Raw genomic sequence first — 16,667 nt, 5'->3', positions numbered from 1 at the left:
CCACTGATCCCAGTATCCCTCCTACCCCCCGTCCCCTCATCCCACCCTGCCTCTGTGTTGGCCTTGAATTTTTAGGTGGGGTAGTTTGAACATAGAATAGTATTCAATGTGGGCATATCTCACCTGAAAATTAGTTGTTGTCTTTTCTTATACTTTTTTAACCAAGAGAAATGTAGGTTTTGGGTGTTGGATATGTACGTGTGATTCTGACATTCATTTTAATAGAATCACTTTTTTTATTATCACTTAATCCCCGTTATTCATCGATTTATTCGAGCGGGTGCCAGTAACGTCTCCATTCATCCCAGTTCCGTGCTAGCGTAGCCCAATGGTATCTGTTCGTTCTAGGAACATGCAGAGCCTCAAACCGATCATTTAGGGTCTTGACGAAGAAGTCTGACCATCTTATAGGTGGGCGTCCACGTGATCTTTTGATGTCCCGTGGAATCCAATCAGTAATGGCTCTAGTCCAGCGGTTGTCTGTAAACCTCATTACGTGTCCAGCCCATCTGATTTTTGATGTCTTGGCAAATGAGACAGCGTCCCTGATTCTTGATCGTTGACGAAGATCAGAACTCCAGATTCTGTCTCTCATTTGAGTGAATCGTGATATTCCAAGCATAGTTCTTTCGATTCCTCTTTGAGAGACCCGAATAGCGTTCTCATACCATTTTCGTAGGGTCCAGGTCTCTGAGGCATATGTTAATGCAGGAAGAACAGTGGAATCAAAGAGATGTGCTCGTAGCTGGAGCTTTATTTTAATAGAAAGGTACTTCAGTATGGTTTACACTGCAGAAAAATTATTACTGTCACTGTCCTCCCTTTGTCAATTTGTTCGAGCGGGCCCAGTAACGTCTCCATTGTGAGGCTTGTCGTTACTGTGTTTGGCATATTGAATACGTCACGGGTAGCTTGCCAGGCTTTGCTGTGAGGGCGAGATACTCTCGGTAGCTTGTCAGACTCCCTAAGAGGGACGGAGGAATTGAACCCAGGTCTGTCAGGTTGGCCGTGTGCAAGGCAAATGCCCTACCCTCTGGGCTATGGCTCCAGCCCCTCTTTATTCTGTTTCATCCAGTGTTTACACTTTTCTTCTGTTACTACTAATATGCTACATGAATCAGAGACTTCTGAAGTTGCCAATAAATATGTTTTAGGAAAGCAGTCATACATTTTGCTTTTTAATTTATAAACTAAATATTTTCTGTTTTCTTCCCCAAACTATAGAATACCAGAAGGCCCCATTGATCAGGGGCCGGCATCAGGAAGAATTCGTGCTTTAGAAGAACAGCTTGTGAAGGCCAAAGAACAGATTGAAAATTATAAGAAACAAACTGGAAATGGTTGGTCCAGTGTTTTTCCTCTTCAGTTTATCTATAGAAGAACAAATAATTAAAATTTTCCTTTCATCAAATGCTGAAAATTCTGATACCATATTTTCTTTGAGTGCAGGTCTGGGGAAGGATCATGAAATCCTAAGGCGGAGGATTGAAAATGGGGCTAAAGAGCTCTGGTTTTTTTTACAAAGTGAATTGAAGAAATTAAAAAACTTAGAAGGAAATGAACTCCAAAGACATGCAGATGAATTTCTGTCAGATTTGGGACATCATGAAAGGTACTTCTTTTCTTTTACATTTCACTTGGGTTATTGTGATGATTATGATCTAAGAATAAGAAACCGAGTCTTTTAATTTCCCAATTGAATGATAATTTAAAGCTACCATATTTAATGGCAAGAACAGTACCCAAGGTCTCACTTAAAAAATCACTTAACTTCCCGTTAGTCGTCGATTTGCTCGAGCGGGTGCCAGTAACGTCTCCATTTGTCCCTGTCGCGTGCTAGTGTAGCCCAATGGCATCTGTTCACTCCGGGAACATGAAGGGCCTCAAACCGATCATTCATGATCTTGACGAAGAAGTCTGACCATCTGGTAGGTGGGCGGCCACGCGGTCTCTTGACATCCCGTGGAATCCAATCAGTAACAGCTCTAGTCCAACGGTCGTCTCTAAATCTCATTACGTGACCAGCCCATCTGATTTTCGACACCTTGGCAAATGAGACAGCATCCCTGATCCTTGATCGTCGACGGATGTCAGAACTCCGGATTCGTTCTCTCATTTGAGTGAAACGTGATATTCCAAGCATAGCTCTTTCTATTCTTCTTTGGGAGACCTGACCCAAGGTCTCAAAGTGCATTAATTGTCAAATTTAGTTCATTAAATCAAATATATCATTGGAAATATTTAAATGTATTCCTATAAACCTCTATGGTTTAAAAGTAATGATATCAGCTAACTAAATTTTGAAATATGTTCCTATAAGTTTCATTTATGTATAATTAATATTTGAAGTGGTAAACAGTTTTACAGTACACTGGAATGCCTATTGATGCTGGCATCAGAAACTTTAAAATAGCACTTTTTTTTTTTAATTGAATCACCATGAGATACAATTACAAAGCTTTTATGTTTGAGTTTCAGTCATGCAATGATTGACCACCCATCCCTCCACCAGTGCATATTCTCCACCACCAATGAACCCAGTATATCCCCATTTTCCAACCCTCCCCCTGTGTCTATGGCAGACAATTTCTCCATATTCTCTCTGTACTTTTGGGCATAAAATAGCACTTTTCGGGAGATTTTCAATGAAAAGTCAACAGATTTTTTGATAATCTGTTGACTAGTGTTAACAGATTATCAAATTAGTTGTTGTCTAATTTGTCTAGTTAAATTTGTTTCTAGTTAATTTTTTCTAGTTAAATTTGTTTCTTCTGTTTATTTATTTTTAAATTAGGCACTTTATCTTCTATGTATAAGAAACATTTTAGTATTAGTACATTTGTACATAACAAAAATATAACAGAGAATCATCGTAAGTACAGGGAAACCTGGTTTTTGACACATTATATAACTAAGTTTATTCCCAGTAAGATTCTGATGGCAATTGCTGTCTCATCTGTGAACAATAAGAGAAAATTAGAACAATAATATATTACCACGACCTACCACTGTGAAAAGAAAAAGAATTGCAACCAGAGATTCTTATATATTAATATCATCAGTAATAATATTGTAAATTTAAAAAATTGTTGTGCTGTTTTAAGTAAAATTACAAATAAAATCTGTCAGTATATTAGTTTTAGCATTAATGAATGTACAGAAATAAATGCATAAATTTTAAGGGTCATTGAATTATTAGACCACATCCTAGACAGTCTCTTTGAAATTTTTAGCCTTGTTTGCAATCAAATCATACTTAGACCATTAGACTAAATGCATAGTAATTCTTTCCTAAATACCTCTTTATCCTACAGCTGATATAAGTATTCTTCCTTTACAGATGTGTACTTGTGTGTATTTTTATCATAGTTCTTAAGAAAATATAGATATGAAGATGCTTGAATTGGGTAGATTATATTGTATTGAAAAAATACTATTAACTTATTTTATGGAGCGATAGCACAGTGGTAGGGCATTTGCCTTGCACGTAGCCGGTCCGGCTGATACAGGTTCGATTCCTCTGCCCCTTTCGGAGAGCCGGGCAAGCTACTGAGAGTATCTCACCCGCACGGCAAAGCCTGGCAAGCTACCCGTGATGTATTCAATATGCCAAACACTGTAACAACAAGTCTCAAAATGGAGACGTTACTGGGCCTGCTCAAGCAAATTGATGAACAATGGGAGGACAGTGACAGTGATAGTTTGAGTTAAATTCCTTGAGAATTTTATTTTGTTTAAAATTAAAAGAATTATTTAACAATAATTTGTGTATATAATTTGTATGATTTTTGTGACAATATGTACAAATGAAAATATAGAAACAAACACATGAAAGAAATTGGACTCATTTAACTTGGTGTAGGTCAGTATTGCTTATTTATTTATTAATTAATGTAGGAATACTGCTGTTTACTTAGCCACTGATTAGGCTGATTGAATTGTGCATGAACTCCACCTTTTCCCCCCCATTTTTTATAATTTTATTGAATCACCATGAGAGCAGTTACAAAGCTTTTGGGTTTAATTCTCAGTCATACAATGAAACACCTGTACCGTACCAGTGCTTGTTCTCCACCACCAAAAACCCCAGTATACCCTCCCATGCCCTCCCCATACCTGTAGGGCAGATGATTTCCACATTACTCTCTCTCTACTTTGATTACATTCAACATTTCGACACCATATTCACCATTATTATTTGGGATTTTACACCAACACTCAGATCTGCTGAAAAGTCAACAGTAGACAATTTGTTTTCTATTGCTGTTTATGAATAACATGAAATCGCGTGGCTGCAGTAGTGGCCGTGTGATTTTGAAATTCCAAAATTTTAACAATTAAATCCGGAGGGATTTTTTGCCAAAACCTGCTGGGTTCCGAGATTTGTTCCTGAGTCTCTGGGATAATGGCCATTAATCAGCTTGATCAGGAGCCAGAGAGGCCATTTGTGGGCAGCAACTAGGAGTCTCATGGGGATGGGGAGGAAAGGGCTGGCTCCACCCCAATCCCATGAGACCCCGTGTGTCTCGTCACTGCAGGCCCAAACCTCACTGTCCAGTGGCCTCTGGCAGATGGCGGCAACCGAGCCGCCAATGGGTAGCAGGTGGAAGGACAGCACCCTTTTCCCTCTGGGGTGGCCCGACAACTAACTTACTGCGTGGTCCATATATATTTCTGCAAAAACTGCTGGGTTTCAAGATTTATTTCTGAGTCTCTGGGATCATAGCCGGTAAGCAGCTTGATGAGGAGCCAGGAGGCTGTTTGTGGGTGGTGACTTGGGGTCTTGTTGGGATAGGGAAGAAAGGGCCGGCTCACCCCAATCCCAAGAGGCCCCATGTGTCTCATCACTGAGGGCCCAAATCTGACTGGCCTGTGGAGGATGGGGGCCACCGGGCCACCAGGGGGAACAGGTCATGGCACGAAACCTATTCCCACCTGGGGTGGCCCAGCACCAGTAACCTACTGCAGGGACCAGACGCATTTCTGCCAAAAGCTTTTGAATTTTGAGATTTGTTTCTGAGTCTCTGGGATCGTGGCTGTTACGTAGCTTGATCAGGAGCCAGAGAGGCTGTTCATGGACTGCGACTTGGGCTCTCATTGGGATGGGGAGGAAAGGGCCGGTTCCACCCCCATCCCGTGAGGCCCCGCATGTCTCATCACTGCAGGCCCAAACCAGAGAGGCGGTTTGTGGACTGCAACTCGGGGTCTCATTGGGACCGGGAGGAAAGGGCCAGCTCCACCCCCATCCCATTAGGCCTCACGTGTTTTGTCACTGTGAGCCCAAAACTGACTGTCCAATGGCCTCTGGAAGATAGTGGCCACCGAGCCATCTAGGGGGAGCAGGCGGAGGGACAACACCCTTTTCCCCTGGGATGGCCCGGCAACAGTAACCTACTGCATGGTCTGTACGCATTTTTGCCAAAAGCCGCTGGGTTTCAAGATTTGTTTCTGAGTCTCTGGGATCATGGCCATTAAGCAGCTTGATCAGGAGCCAGAGAGGCAGCGACTCCGTGTCTCGTTGGGTCGGGGAGGAAAGGGCCAGCACAACCCCCATTCAGTGAGGCCCCACGTGTCTCGTCACTGCAGGCCCAAACCTCACTGTCCAGTGGCCTCTGGAGGATGACGGCCACCAGGCCGCCAGGGGGAACCTATTCCCACCTGAGGTGCCCCAGCGCTGGTAGCCTACTGCAGGGACCAGATGCATTTCTGCCAAAAGCCATTATGTTTCGACATTTGTTTCTGAGTCTCTGGATCATGGCAGTTAAGCAGTTCAATCAGGAACCAGAGAGTCCATGCCTCCAATTATATAGCTGAGCCAAAGGTGGTTTGTGGGTATGGCTCCCACATACCTAACTTTTGGCTGTTTACTTTCTTGGTAAACTTTGCACCAAGTTTTTGCTGTCTGGCCAAAGGCACAGCATCAATTTTGGGGTATCTGGAAGTCTGAAGGCGCCATCAGGCTGCTGATGCACTTGCCTCACAGGTACAGATTGACCTGCTGGCAGAACCATACCCCCTTCGCTCTTTTATTTTTAAAGTAAGTTCCTTTCAAAATATATTTAAACTGACAGTGGCTTTACAAATAATGATGTTTATACTGAAAACAAATAGAAAGTAAAATACCCAGATCACTTTTTTTGCTTTCCTAAGCATAAATTATAATGAATTTGGCTTCAGAGTGTAGTAATTTAACCCCAGGCAACTAGATAAAAATGCAGTGATACAACTAATGAGCAAAACACAACCAAACATTAGAGAATCAACTTTAGAACTGATGATAGAACAAATAGATAGAATTGGTATACACATATATATATGGAATATGCAATCTTACTAATTATTTTTGAGATCTTTAAGTTCAAGAATTAAAATGAAATGAAAATTTTATTTTCCTCTGGTGATTTCTACATAACACATTTAATTTTTTATACATGCCCAAAATACAGTGTATAAGTTGTCTTAGAAATAAGTTAAAAGTCTATCAGTTCTTAACCACCTTAACACTTTTGGTTGAGAAGATATTATAGGAGTAAAATTACAAGCTTTTGTCTCTCAAAAAGAGGTTTCTTAAAATTTTGTTCTAAGATGCGGTTATGATGCCGCCAGCAAGCAGGTTAATCTGTACCTGAGAGGTGAGTGCATCAGCAGCCTGATGGCACCGTCAGACTTTCAGATACCCCAAAATAACCCCCTTTTCCCACCCTCCGTCTGCCTCTATGGCAGATATGATTCCCCATAATCTCTCTCTACTTTTGGGCATTATGATTTGCAATACAGACCTTGAGAGGTTATCATGTTTGCTCCTTTATCTACTTTCTGCACACATCTCCCATCCCGACTGGTTCCTCCAGCCATCTTTTTTTTAGTGATTCCTTCTCTATTCCAGCTTCTCCTCTTTGCTCATGAGGCAGCTTCCAGCTATGTAGCAATCTATCTGTCCCGTGTATCTTCTGTCCTTAGGAATCAGCCTCATGTTATGTTGTTTTTTTTTTTTTTTTTTTTTTTTTTTTTTTTTTTTTTTTTTTTAACTTTTTTTTTTTTTTTCCCTTTATTTTATTTTATTTTTTTTAAAGTTGTAGATTTACAATTTTTTGTGCTTTGGTTTCAATTATACAATGATCAGATACCCATCCCTCCACCAGTGCCCATTTTCCACCACCATGGATAATATCCCTCCCACCCCCATCCCCCCATCCCCCCGTCTCTGTGGCAGGGCAATCCCCTGTGTTCTCTCTCTCCTTTTGGGTGTTGTGGTCTGCAAAAGAGGCATTGAGTGGCAAACATGTTCAGTCCATAGTCTACTTTCGACATGCATCTCCCCTCCTGGGAGGATCCTCCAAACATCCTTTATTTGGTGCTCCCTTCTCTATCTGAATAGCCCTTTCCTCTAGGATACCCGGCTGGCCTCTAAGTTATGGAGTAATCCTCCTGGTGCTGATCTCAGCTATTCTTGGGTATTAATCTCATACTTTGTTACTTTATATCCCCCAGATGAATGCAATCTTTCTATGTCTATCCCTCTCTTTCTGACTCATTTCGCTTAGCATGATACTTTCCATATTGTACCACTTGTATGTAAATTTCATGACTTCATCTTTTCTAAGAGCTACATAGTACTCCATTGTGTAGATGTACCAAAGTTTCTTTAACCAGTCATCTGTTCTTGGGCATTCAGGTTTCTTCCAGTTTCTGGCTATTGTAAAGAGGGCTGCAATGAACAAACAAGTGCAGATGTCACTTCGACTATACATTTTTGCCTCTCTGGGATATATTCCCAGGAGTGGTATTGCTGGGTCAAATGGGAGCTCAATTTCTAATTTTTTGAGAATCGTCCATACTGTTTTCCAGAAGGGCTGAACCAGTGGACATTCCCACCAACAGTGAAGGAGTGTCCCTTTCTCGCCACATCCACGCCAGCATCGGTTGCTTTTGTTCTTTTGAATGTGGGCCAGTCTCTGAGGTGTGAGATGGTATCTCATTGTGGTTTTGATCTGCATCTCCCTGATGATTAATGATGTAGAGCATTTTCTCATGTGCTTTTTTGCCATTCGGATTTCTTCTTTGAGAAAGTTTCTGTTCATTTCATTGCCCCATTTTTGGATGGGGTTGGATGTTTTCTTCTTGTGGAGTTTAACCAGTATTTTGTATATCCTGGATATCAACCCCTTGTCAGATGTGTATTCGGTGAATATCCTTTCCCATTCTGTAGACTGTCTTTGTATTTTGGTCACTGTTTCTTTGGAAGTGCAGAAGCTTCTTAGTTTAAGATAGTCCCATTTATCTATCTCTGTTTTCACTTGCTCGGCCAGTGGCGTGGCATCTTTGAAGATACCATTAGCTTCAATGTCATGGAGGGTTTTGCCAACTTTGTCTTCAATGTACCTTATGGTTTCTGGTCTGATGTTGAGGTCTTTAATCCATTTTGATCTTACTTTTGTACATGGTGTTAGGCAGAGTTCTGAGCCTATTTTTTTGCATGTAGCCGTCCAGTGATGCCAACACAATTTATTAAAGAGGCTTTCCTTACTCCACTTCACATTACTTGCACCTTTATCAAAGATTAGATGAGCATATGATTGAGGAGAAATGTCAGTGTATTCAACCCTGTTCCATTGGTCTGCAGTTCTGCCTTTGTTCCAGTACCATGCTGTTTTAATTATTACTGCTTTGTAGTACAGTTTGAAGTTCGGGAGGTTGATTCCTCCCATTTTCTTTTTCCCAAGAATTGCTTTAGCTATTCGTGGGGGCTTATTGTTCCATATAAATTTCAAGAGTGTTTGCTCCATTTCTTTGAAGAATGTCATGGGTATCCTTATAGGGATTGCATTGAATTTATACAATGCTTTTGGTAGTATTGCCATTTTGACAATGTTAAGTCTCCCGACCCATGAGCAGGGGATATCTTTCCATTTCCTCATGTCCTCTTTTATTTCCTGAAGTAGCGTTTTGTAGTTTTCTTTGTACAGGTCCTTTACTTCCTTAGTTAAGCTGATTCCTAGGTACTTGATTTTCTGGGGCACAATTGTGAATGGGATTGTTTTTTTCATGTTGCTTTCTTCTCTCTCACTGTTTGCGTATAGGAAAGCCATGGACTTTTGGGTATTGATTTTATAACCTGCAACTTTACTATACGAGTCTATTGTTTCTAAGAGTTTTTTGGTGGAAGTTATTGGGTTCTCTAAGTAGAGTATCATATCATCTGCGAATAGTGAGAGCTTGATTTCTTCCTTTCCTACCTGAATGCCCTTAATATCTTTTTCCTGCCTAATCGCTATTGCAAGTACTTCCAGTACTATATTGAACAGCAGTGGAGAGAGTGGGCATCCCTGTCTCGTCCCTGATCTTAGAGGGAAGGCTCTCAGTTTTTCCCCATTGAGGATGATGCTTGCTGTAGGCTTGTGGTAGATGGCTTTAATTATGTTGAGGAAGGTCCCCTCTATACCCATTTTGGCTAGGGTTTTCATCATAAAGGGGTGCTGGATCTTATCAAATGCTTTCTCTGCATCTATTGATATGATCATATGCTTTTTATCTTTTCTTTTGTTGATATGGTGGATTATGTTGATTGATTTCCGAATGTTGAACCATCCTTGCATCCCTGGGATGAATCCTACTTGGTCATGGTGTATGATCTTTTTGATGAGTAGTTGGATTCTATTTGCTAGTAGTTTGTTGAGGATCTTTGCATCTGTGTTCATCAGGGATATCGGCCTGTAATTCTCTTTCTTTGTGGTATCTCTGTCTGCTTTTGGTATCAGTGTGATATTTGCTTCGTAGAAACTGTTTGGAAGTGTTTTTGATATTTCAATTTCGTGGAAAAGCTTAAAGAGTATTGGGAGTAAGTCCTCTTTAAAGATTTGGAAGAATTCACTAGTGAATCCATCCGGGCCAGGACTTTTGTGCTTGGGGAGACTTTTTATTACCATTTCAATTTCCTTGATGGTGATAGGTCTGTTCAGGTATTCCAGGTCTTCTTGGTTCAGCCTTGGGAGTCTGTAGGAGTCTAGGAATTTATCCATTTCCTCGAGGTTTTGATGTTCCGTGGCATAAAGCTTCTCAAAGTACTCCCTGAGGATCCTCTGAATTTCTGTGGTTTCTGTTGTAATGACCCCCTTTTCATTTCTGATTCGGTTTATTAGGGTTTTCTCTCTCCCTTTCTTTGTGAGTTTTGCTAGAGGCTTATCGATCTTGTTAATTTTCTCAAAGAACCAGCTCTTGGTTTCATTGATCTTTCGGATTGTTTTTTGGGTTTCCATCTCATTAATCTCTGCTCTGAGTTTTATTATTTCCTTTCTCCTGTTCGGGTTGTGCTCCTTTTTTTGGTCCTTCTCCCAGCTCTTAAGCTGTGAGGTTAGGTTACTTATGTGTGCTCGCTCCTCCTTCCTGAGGAATGCTTGTAGAGCTATAAACTTTCCTCTTAACACAGCCTTTGCTGTGTCCCATAAGTTTTGGTAACTCGTGTTCTCATTTTCATTCGTTTCTAGGAATCTTTTGATTTCCTCTTTGATTTCCTGTCTAATCCACTCGTTGTTCAATAGTGCACTGTTTAATTTCCAGGTGTTTGATTTAGTTTTCTGTTTTTGTGTGTGATTTACTTCTAATTTCAGCGCATTATGGTCTGAGAAGATTGTTGATACAATCTCTACCTTCTTAATTTTATGGAGGCATGTTTTGTGGCTCAGCATGTGGTCTATCTTGGAGAATGTTCCATGTACGCTTGAGAAGAATGTGTATTCAGCTTTTTGTGGATGAAGTGTCCTGTATATATCTACTAAGTCCCTTTCTTCCATTGTTTCCCTCAAATGAAGTATGTCCTTGCTAAGCTTGAGTCTGGTTGATCTATCAAGAGGTGACAAAGCAGTGTTGAAGTCTCCCACTAGTATTGTGTTGCTATTGATGTCTTTTTCCAAATCTATGAGTAGTTGTTTTAAGTACTTTGCTGGTCTCTCATTAGGTGCATATACATTTATTATTGTAAGTTCTTCCTGTTGTACAGATCCTCTGATCAATAAGTAATGGCCTTCACTGTCTCTTATGACCTTCCTCACTCTGAAATCAATGTGGTCTGATATAAGGATGGCTACCCCAGCTTTTTTATGGGAGCTGTTTGCCTGTAGGATTGTTTTCCAGCCTTTGACTCTGAGTCTGTGTTTGCTTTGACTATTGAGATGCGTTTCTTGCAGGCAGCAGAATGTTGGGTTCAATTTTCTAATCCATCCTGCCACTCTATGTCTTTTAATTGGTGCGTTTAGCCCATTGACATTGAGAGAGATTATTGTTATGGGATTTTGTCCCATTGTTCTGTTAAAATTGGGTGTATTTGAGGGGCCTTTCTTGCCTTAAAGTAGCCCATTTAGTTGTTCTTGTAACCATGGTTTTGAGTCTATGAAGTTCCTGAGCTGTTGTTTGTCTGTGAAACTGTGTGTTGTTCCTTCTATTATGAATGAGAGTCTTGCTGGGAAAAGTATTTTTGGGGAGGCATTTATTTCATTGAGTTTTTTTACTATGTCCCACCACTGTTTTCGGGCCATGAGGGTTTCATCAGAAAAATCAGCTGTGAATTTTAAGGATGCTCCTTTGTAAGAGATTTCTTTCTTCGATCTTGCTGCTTTGAGAATTTTGTCTCTGTCTAAGGTTTTGGTCATTTTGATCAGAATGTGTCTTGGGGTATTTTTATTCGGATTTCTTCTAGCTGGTACCCTTCGGGCCTCCTGAATGTGGTCACAAGTTTTCTTCAGCTCTGGAAATGTTGTAGCAATGATGTCTTTGACAGTTTCTTCTTCATCGAGGTTTTCTTCCTGTCCCTCTGGGACTCCAATAATTCTTATGTTACCCCTCTTGGCTTCATCACGATCTTCTCTTGCCATCTGTTCCCGAATTGTGAGTCTCTTTTCCATTTTCTGCTCTTTTCGGGAGAGTCTCTGAACTTCATCTTCGAGCTCACTGATTCTGTTCTCAGCCGCTGTTACTCTGCTGCTGAGGCCTTCCACTGAGCTTTTCAATTCGCCTACGAGATTTTTCAGGTCTGACATTTCTGATTGCATTTTCCTCATTTCTGCCTTCAGATCCTCTTGTCTTCTATTGGCATTGCTTTCCATTGTTTCTTTTAATTCCCTAAGCATCCTAAGTAGCTCCCTTCTGAATTCCTTGTCAGAGAGGTTGTCTAACACTACAGTACTGTTGGTGTCATCTGGGCTAGACTCTTCAATATGAATGTTTGGTGGGCTTTTGCGTTGCTTTACCATTGTGAGAGGTGTGGTTTAGTCCTTCACGTTCAGTGTTACTATTATGCTTGATATGCAGTGTGAGTTAAGATAGGCTTATGAGTTATTGGCAACTGTATTTCTAGTGGCTGAGCTAAAATAGAGAAGTTTCCATCTAAGAAGTTAGCTTATGGTTCCTATGGCATATGTAGTGGGAAAATATTTCGCGGCCGCGTTAGCGGCCGCGGCTCCGGAAAGAGTCCCTGGCAGTGGGCGAGGAGTTGGGAATGTCTCCTGTTTGGAATTGGAGCCGTTCAGCTTTGTTGCCCAGAGCTGGGCCTCTGTGCCCGTCCCACGCGGCTCAGGGGTTGAAAACCGGCTGTCTCGGGGCTGTTTCTAGCTGCGCGTGCCCAGAGAGGAACCCAGGCCCTTGGGGGCGGGCTGTACCTGTTGGAATTGGAGCCGTTCAGCTTAGTTGCCCAGAGCTGGGCCTCTGTGCCCGTCCCACGCGGCTCAGGGGTTGAAAACCGGCTGTCTCGGGGCTGTTTCTAGCTGCGCGTGCCCAGAGAGGAACCCAGGCCCTTGGGGGCGGGCTGTACCTGTTGGAATTGGAGCCGTTCAGCTTTGTTGCCCAGAGCTGGGCCTCTGTGCCCGTCCCACGCGGCTCAGGGGTTGAAAACCGGCTGTCTCGGGGCTGTTTCTAGCTGCGCGTGCCCAGAGGGGAACCCAGGCCCTTGGGGGCGGGCTGTACCTGTTGGAATTGGAGCCGTTCAGCTTTGTTGCCCAGAGCTGGGCCTCTGTGCCCGTCCCACGCGGCTCAGGGGTTGAAAACCGGCTGTCTCGGGGCTGTTTCTAGCTGCGCGTGCCCAGAGAGGAACCCAGGCCCTTGGGGGCGGGCTGTACCTGTTGGAATTGGAGCCGTTCAGCTTAGTTGCCCAGAGCTGGGCCTCTGTGCCCGTCCCACGCGGCTCAGGGGTTGAAAACCGGCTGGCTCGGGGCTGTTTCTAGCTGCGCGTGCCCAGAGAGGAACCCAGGCCCTTGGGGGCGGGCTGTACCTGTTGGAATTGGAGCCGTTCAGCTTAGTTGCCCAGAGCTGGGCCTCTGTGCCCGTCCCACGCGGCTCAGGGGTTGAAAACCGGCTGTCTCGGGGCTGTTTCTAGCTGCGCGTGCCCAGAGAGGAACCCAGGCCCTTGGGGGCGGGTTGTACCTGTTGGAATTGGAGCCGTTCAGCTTTGTTGCCCAGAGCTGGGCCTCTGTGCCCGTCCCACGCGGCTCAGGGGTTGAAAACCGGCTGTCTCGGGGCTGTTTCTAGCTGCGCGTGCCCAGAGGGGAACCCAGGCCCTTGGGGGCGGGCTGTACCTGTTGGAATTGGAGCCGTTCAGCTTTGTTGCCCAGAGCTGGGCCTCTGTGCCCGTCCCACGCGGCTCAGGGGTTGAAAACCGGCTGTCTCGGGGCTGTTTCTAGCTGCGCGTGCCCAGAGGGGAACCCAGGCCCTTGGGGGCGGGCTGTACCTGTTGGAATTGGAGCCGTTCAGCTTTGTTGCCCAGAGCTGGGCCTCTGTGCCCGTCCCACGCGGCTCAGGGGTTGAAAACCGGCTGTCTCGGGGCTGTTTCTAGCTGCGCGTGCCCAGAGAGGAACCCAGGCCCTTGGGGGCGGGCTGTACCTGTTGGAATTGGAGCCGTTCAGCTTTGTTGCCCAGAGCTGGGCCTCTGTGCCCGTCCCACGCGGCTCAGGGGTTGAAAACCGGCTGTCTCGGGGCTGTTTCTAGCTGCGCGTGCCCAGAGAGGAACCCAGGCCCTTGGGGGCGGGCTGTACCTGTTGGAATTGGAGCCGTTCAGCTTAGTTGCCCAGAGCTGGGCCTCTGTGCCCGTCCCACGCGGCTCAGGGGTTGAAAACCGGCTGGCTCGGGGCTGTTTCTAGCTGCGCGTGCCCAGAGAGGAACCCAGGCCCTTGGGGGCGGGCTGTACCTGTTGGAATTGGAGCCGTTCAGCTTAGTTGCCCAGAGCTGGGCCTCTGTGCCCGTCCCACGCGGCTCAGGGGTTGAAAACCGGCTGTCTCGGGGCTGTTTCTAGCTGCGCGTGCCCAGAGAGGAACCCAGGCCCTTGGGGGCGGGCTGTACCTGTTGGAATTGGAGCCGTTCAGCTTAGTTGCCCAGAGCTGGGCCTCTGTGCCCGTCCCACGCGGCTCAGGGGTTGAAAACCGGCTGTCTCGGGGCTGTTTCTAGCTGCGCGTGCCCAGAGAGGAACCCAGGCCCTTGGGGGCGGGCTGTACCTGTTGGAATTGGAGCCGTTCAGCTTAGTTGCCCAGAGCTGGGCCTCTGTGCCCGTCCCACGCGGCTCAGGGGTTGAAAACCGGCTGTCTCGGGGCTGTTTCTAGCTGCGCGTGCCCAGAGAGGAACCCAGGCCCTTGGGGGCGGGCTGTACCTGTTGGAATTGGAGCCGTTCAGCTTTGTTGCCCAGAGCTGGGCCTCTGTGCCCGTCCCACGCGGCTCAGGGGTTGAAAACCGGCTGTCTCGGGGCTGTTTCTAGCTGCGCGTGCCCAGAGGGGAACCCAGGCCCTTGGGGGCGGGCTGTACCTGTTGGAATTGGAGCCGTTCAGCTTTGTTGCCCAGAGCTGGGCCTCTGTGCCCGTCCCACGCGGCTCAGGGGTTGAAAACCGGCTGTCTCGGGGCTGTTTCTAGCTGCGCGTGCCCAGAGGGGAACCCAGGCCCTTGGGGGCGGGCTGTACCTGTTGGAATTGGAGCCGTTCAGCTTTGTTGCCCAGAGCTGGGCCTCTGTGCCCGTCCCACGCGGCTCAGGGGTTGAAAACCGGCTGTCTCGGGGCTGTTTCTAGCTGCGCGTGCCCAGAGAGGAACCCAGGCCCTTGGGGGCGGGCTGTACCTGTTGGAATTGGAGCCGTTCAGCTTAGTTGCCCAGAGCTGGGCCTCTGTGCCCGTCCCACGCGGCTCAGGGGTTGAAAACCGGCTGGCTCGGGGCTGTTTCTAGCTGCGCGTGCCCAGAGAGGAACCCAGGCCCTTGGGGGCGGGCTGTACCTGTTGGAATTGGAGCCGTTCAGCTTAGTTGCCCAGAGCTGGGCCTCTGTGCCCGTCCCACGCGGCTCAGGGGTTGAAAACCGGCTGTCTCGGGGTTGTTTCTAGCTGCGCGTGCCCAGAGAGGAACCCAGGCCCTTGGGGGCGGGCTGTACCTGTTGGAATTGGAGCCGTTCAGCTTTGTTGCCCAGAGCTGGGCCTCTGTGCCCGTCCCACGCGGCTCAGGGGTTGAAAACCGGCTGTCTCGGGGCTGTTTCTAGCTGCGCGTGCCCAGAGAGGAACCCAGGCCCTTGGGGGCGGGCTGTACCTGTTGGAATTGGAGCCGTTCAGCTTAGTTGCCCAGAGCTGGGCCTCTGTGCCCGTCCCACGCGGCTCAGGGGTTGAAAACCGGCTGTCTCGGGGATGTTTCTAGCTGCGCGTGCCCAGAGAGGAACCCAGGCCCTTGGGGGCGGGCTGTACCTGTTGGAATTGGAGCCGTTCAGCTTTGTTGCCCAGAGCTGGGCCTCTGTGCCCGTCCCACGCGGCTCAGGGGTTGAAAACCGGCTGTCTCGGGGCTGTTTCTAGCTGCGCGTGCCCAGAGGGGAACCCAGGCCCTTGGGGGCGGGCTGTACCTGTTGGAATTGGAGCCGTTCAGCTTAGTTGCCCAGAGCTGGGCCTCTGTGCCCGTCCCACGCGGCTCAGGGGTTGAAAACCGGCTGTCTCGGGGCTGTTTCTAGCTGCGCGTGCCCAGAGAGGAACCCAGGCCCTTGGGGGCGGGCTGTACCTGTTGGAATTGGAGCCGTTCAGCTTTGTTGCCCAGAGCTGGGCCTCTGTGCCCGTCCCACGCGGCTCAGGGGTTGAAAACCGGCTGTCTCGGGGCTGTTTCTAGCTGCGCGTGCCCAGAGGGGAACCCAGGCCCTTGGGGGCGGGCTGTACCTGTTGGAATTGGAGCCGTTCAGCTTTGTTGCCCAGAGCTGGGCCTCTGTGCCCGTCCCACGCGGCTCAGGGGTTGAAAACCGGCTGTCTCGGGGCTGTTTCTAGCTGCGCGTGCCCAGAGAGGAACCCAGGCCCTTGGGGGCGGGCTGTACCTGTTGGAATTGGAGCCGTTCAGCTTAGTTGCCCAGAGCTGGGCCTCTGTGCCCGTCCCACGCGGCTCAGGGGTTGAAAACCGGCTGTCTCGGGGCTGTTTCTAGCTGCGCGTGCCCAGAGAGGAACCCAGGCCCTTGGGGGCGGGCTGTACCTGTTGGAATTGGAGCCGTTCAGCTTTGTTGCCCAGAGCTGGGCCTCTGTGCCCGTCCCACGCGGCTCAGGGGTTGAAAACCGGCTGTCTCGGGGCTGTTTCTAGCTGCGCGTGCCCAGAGGGGAACCCAGGCCCTTGGGGGCGGGCTGTACCTGTTGGAATTGGAGCCGTTCAGCTTTGTTGCCCAGAGCTGGGCCTCTGTGCCCGTCCCACGCGG

The 16,667-nt window shown here is 46.8% G+C and overlaps 1 protein-coding gene across 3 annotated transcripts in view; it reads left to right on the top strand.

The window, feature by feature from the left end:
- Positions 1–16,667, top strand: part of FUT8 (fucosyltransferase 8) — a 311,640-nt gene that overhangs the window by 161,082 nt on the left and 133,891 nt on the right. For all 3 annotated transcript variants that reach the window (XM_056133859.1, XM_056133858.1, XM_056133857.1), the window contains 2 exons: positions 1,225–1,340; positions 1,450–1,612. In XM_056133859.1, coding sequence (XP_055989834.1) covers positions 1,225–1,340; positions 1,450–1,612 — 279 coding nt within the window. The remainder of the gene's footprint in view (positions 1–1,224; positions 1,341–1,449; positions 1,613–16,667) is intronic.

The sequence above is a fragment of the Sorex fumeus genome, unplaced genomic scaffold, assembly GCF_029834395.1.
Source record: "Sorex fumeus unplaced genomic scaffold, SorFum_2.1 ptg000098l, whole genome shotgun sequence".
NCBI classification, from domain to species: domain Eukaryota; kingdom Metazoa; phylum Chordata; class Mammalia; order Eulipotyphla; family Soricidae; genus Sorex; species Sorex fumeus.
The sequence above is the reverse complement of the archived record's forward strand: the minus strand, read 5'-3'. Positions and strand labels throughout refer to the sequence as shown.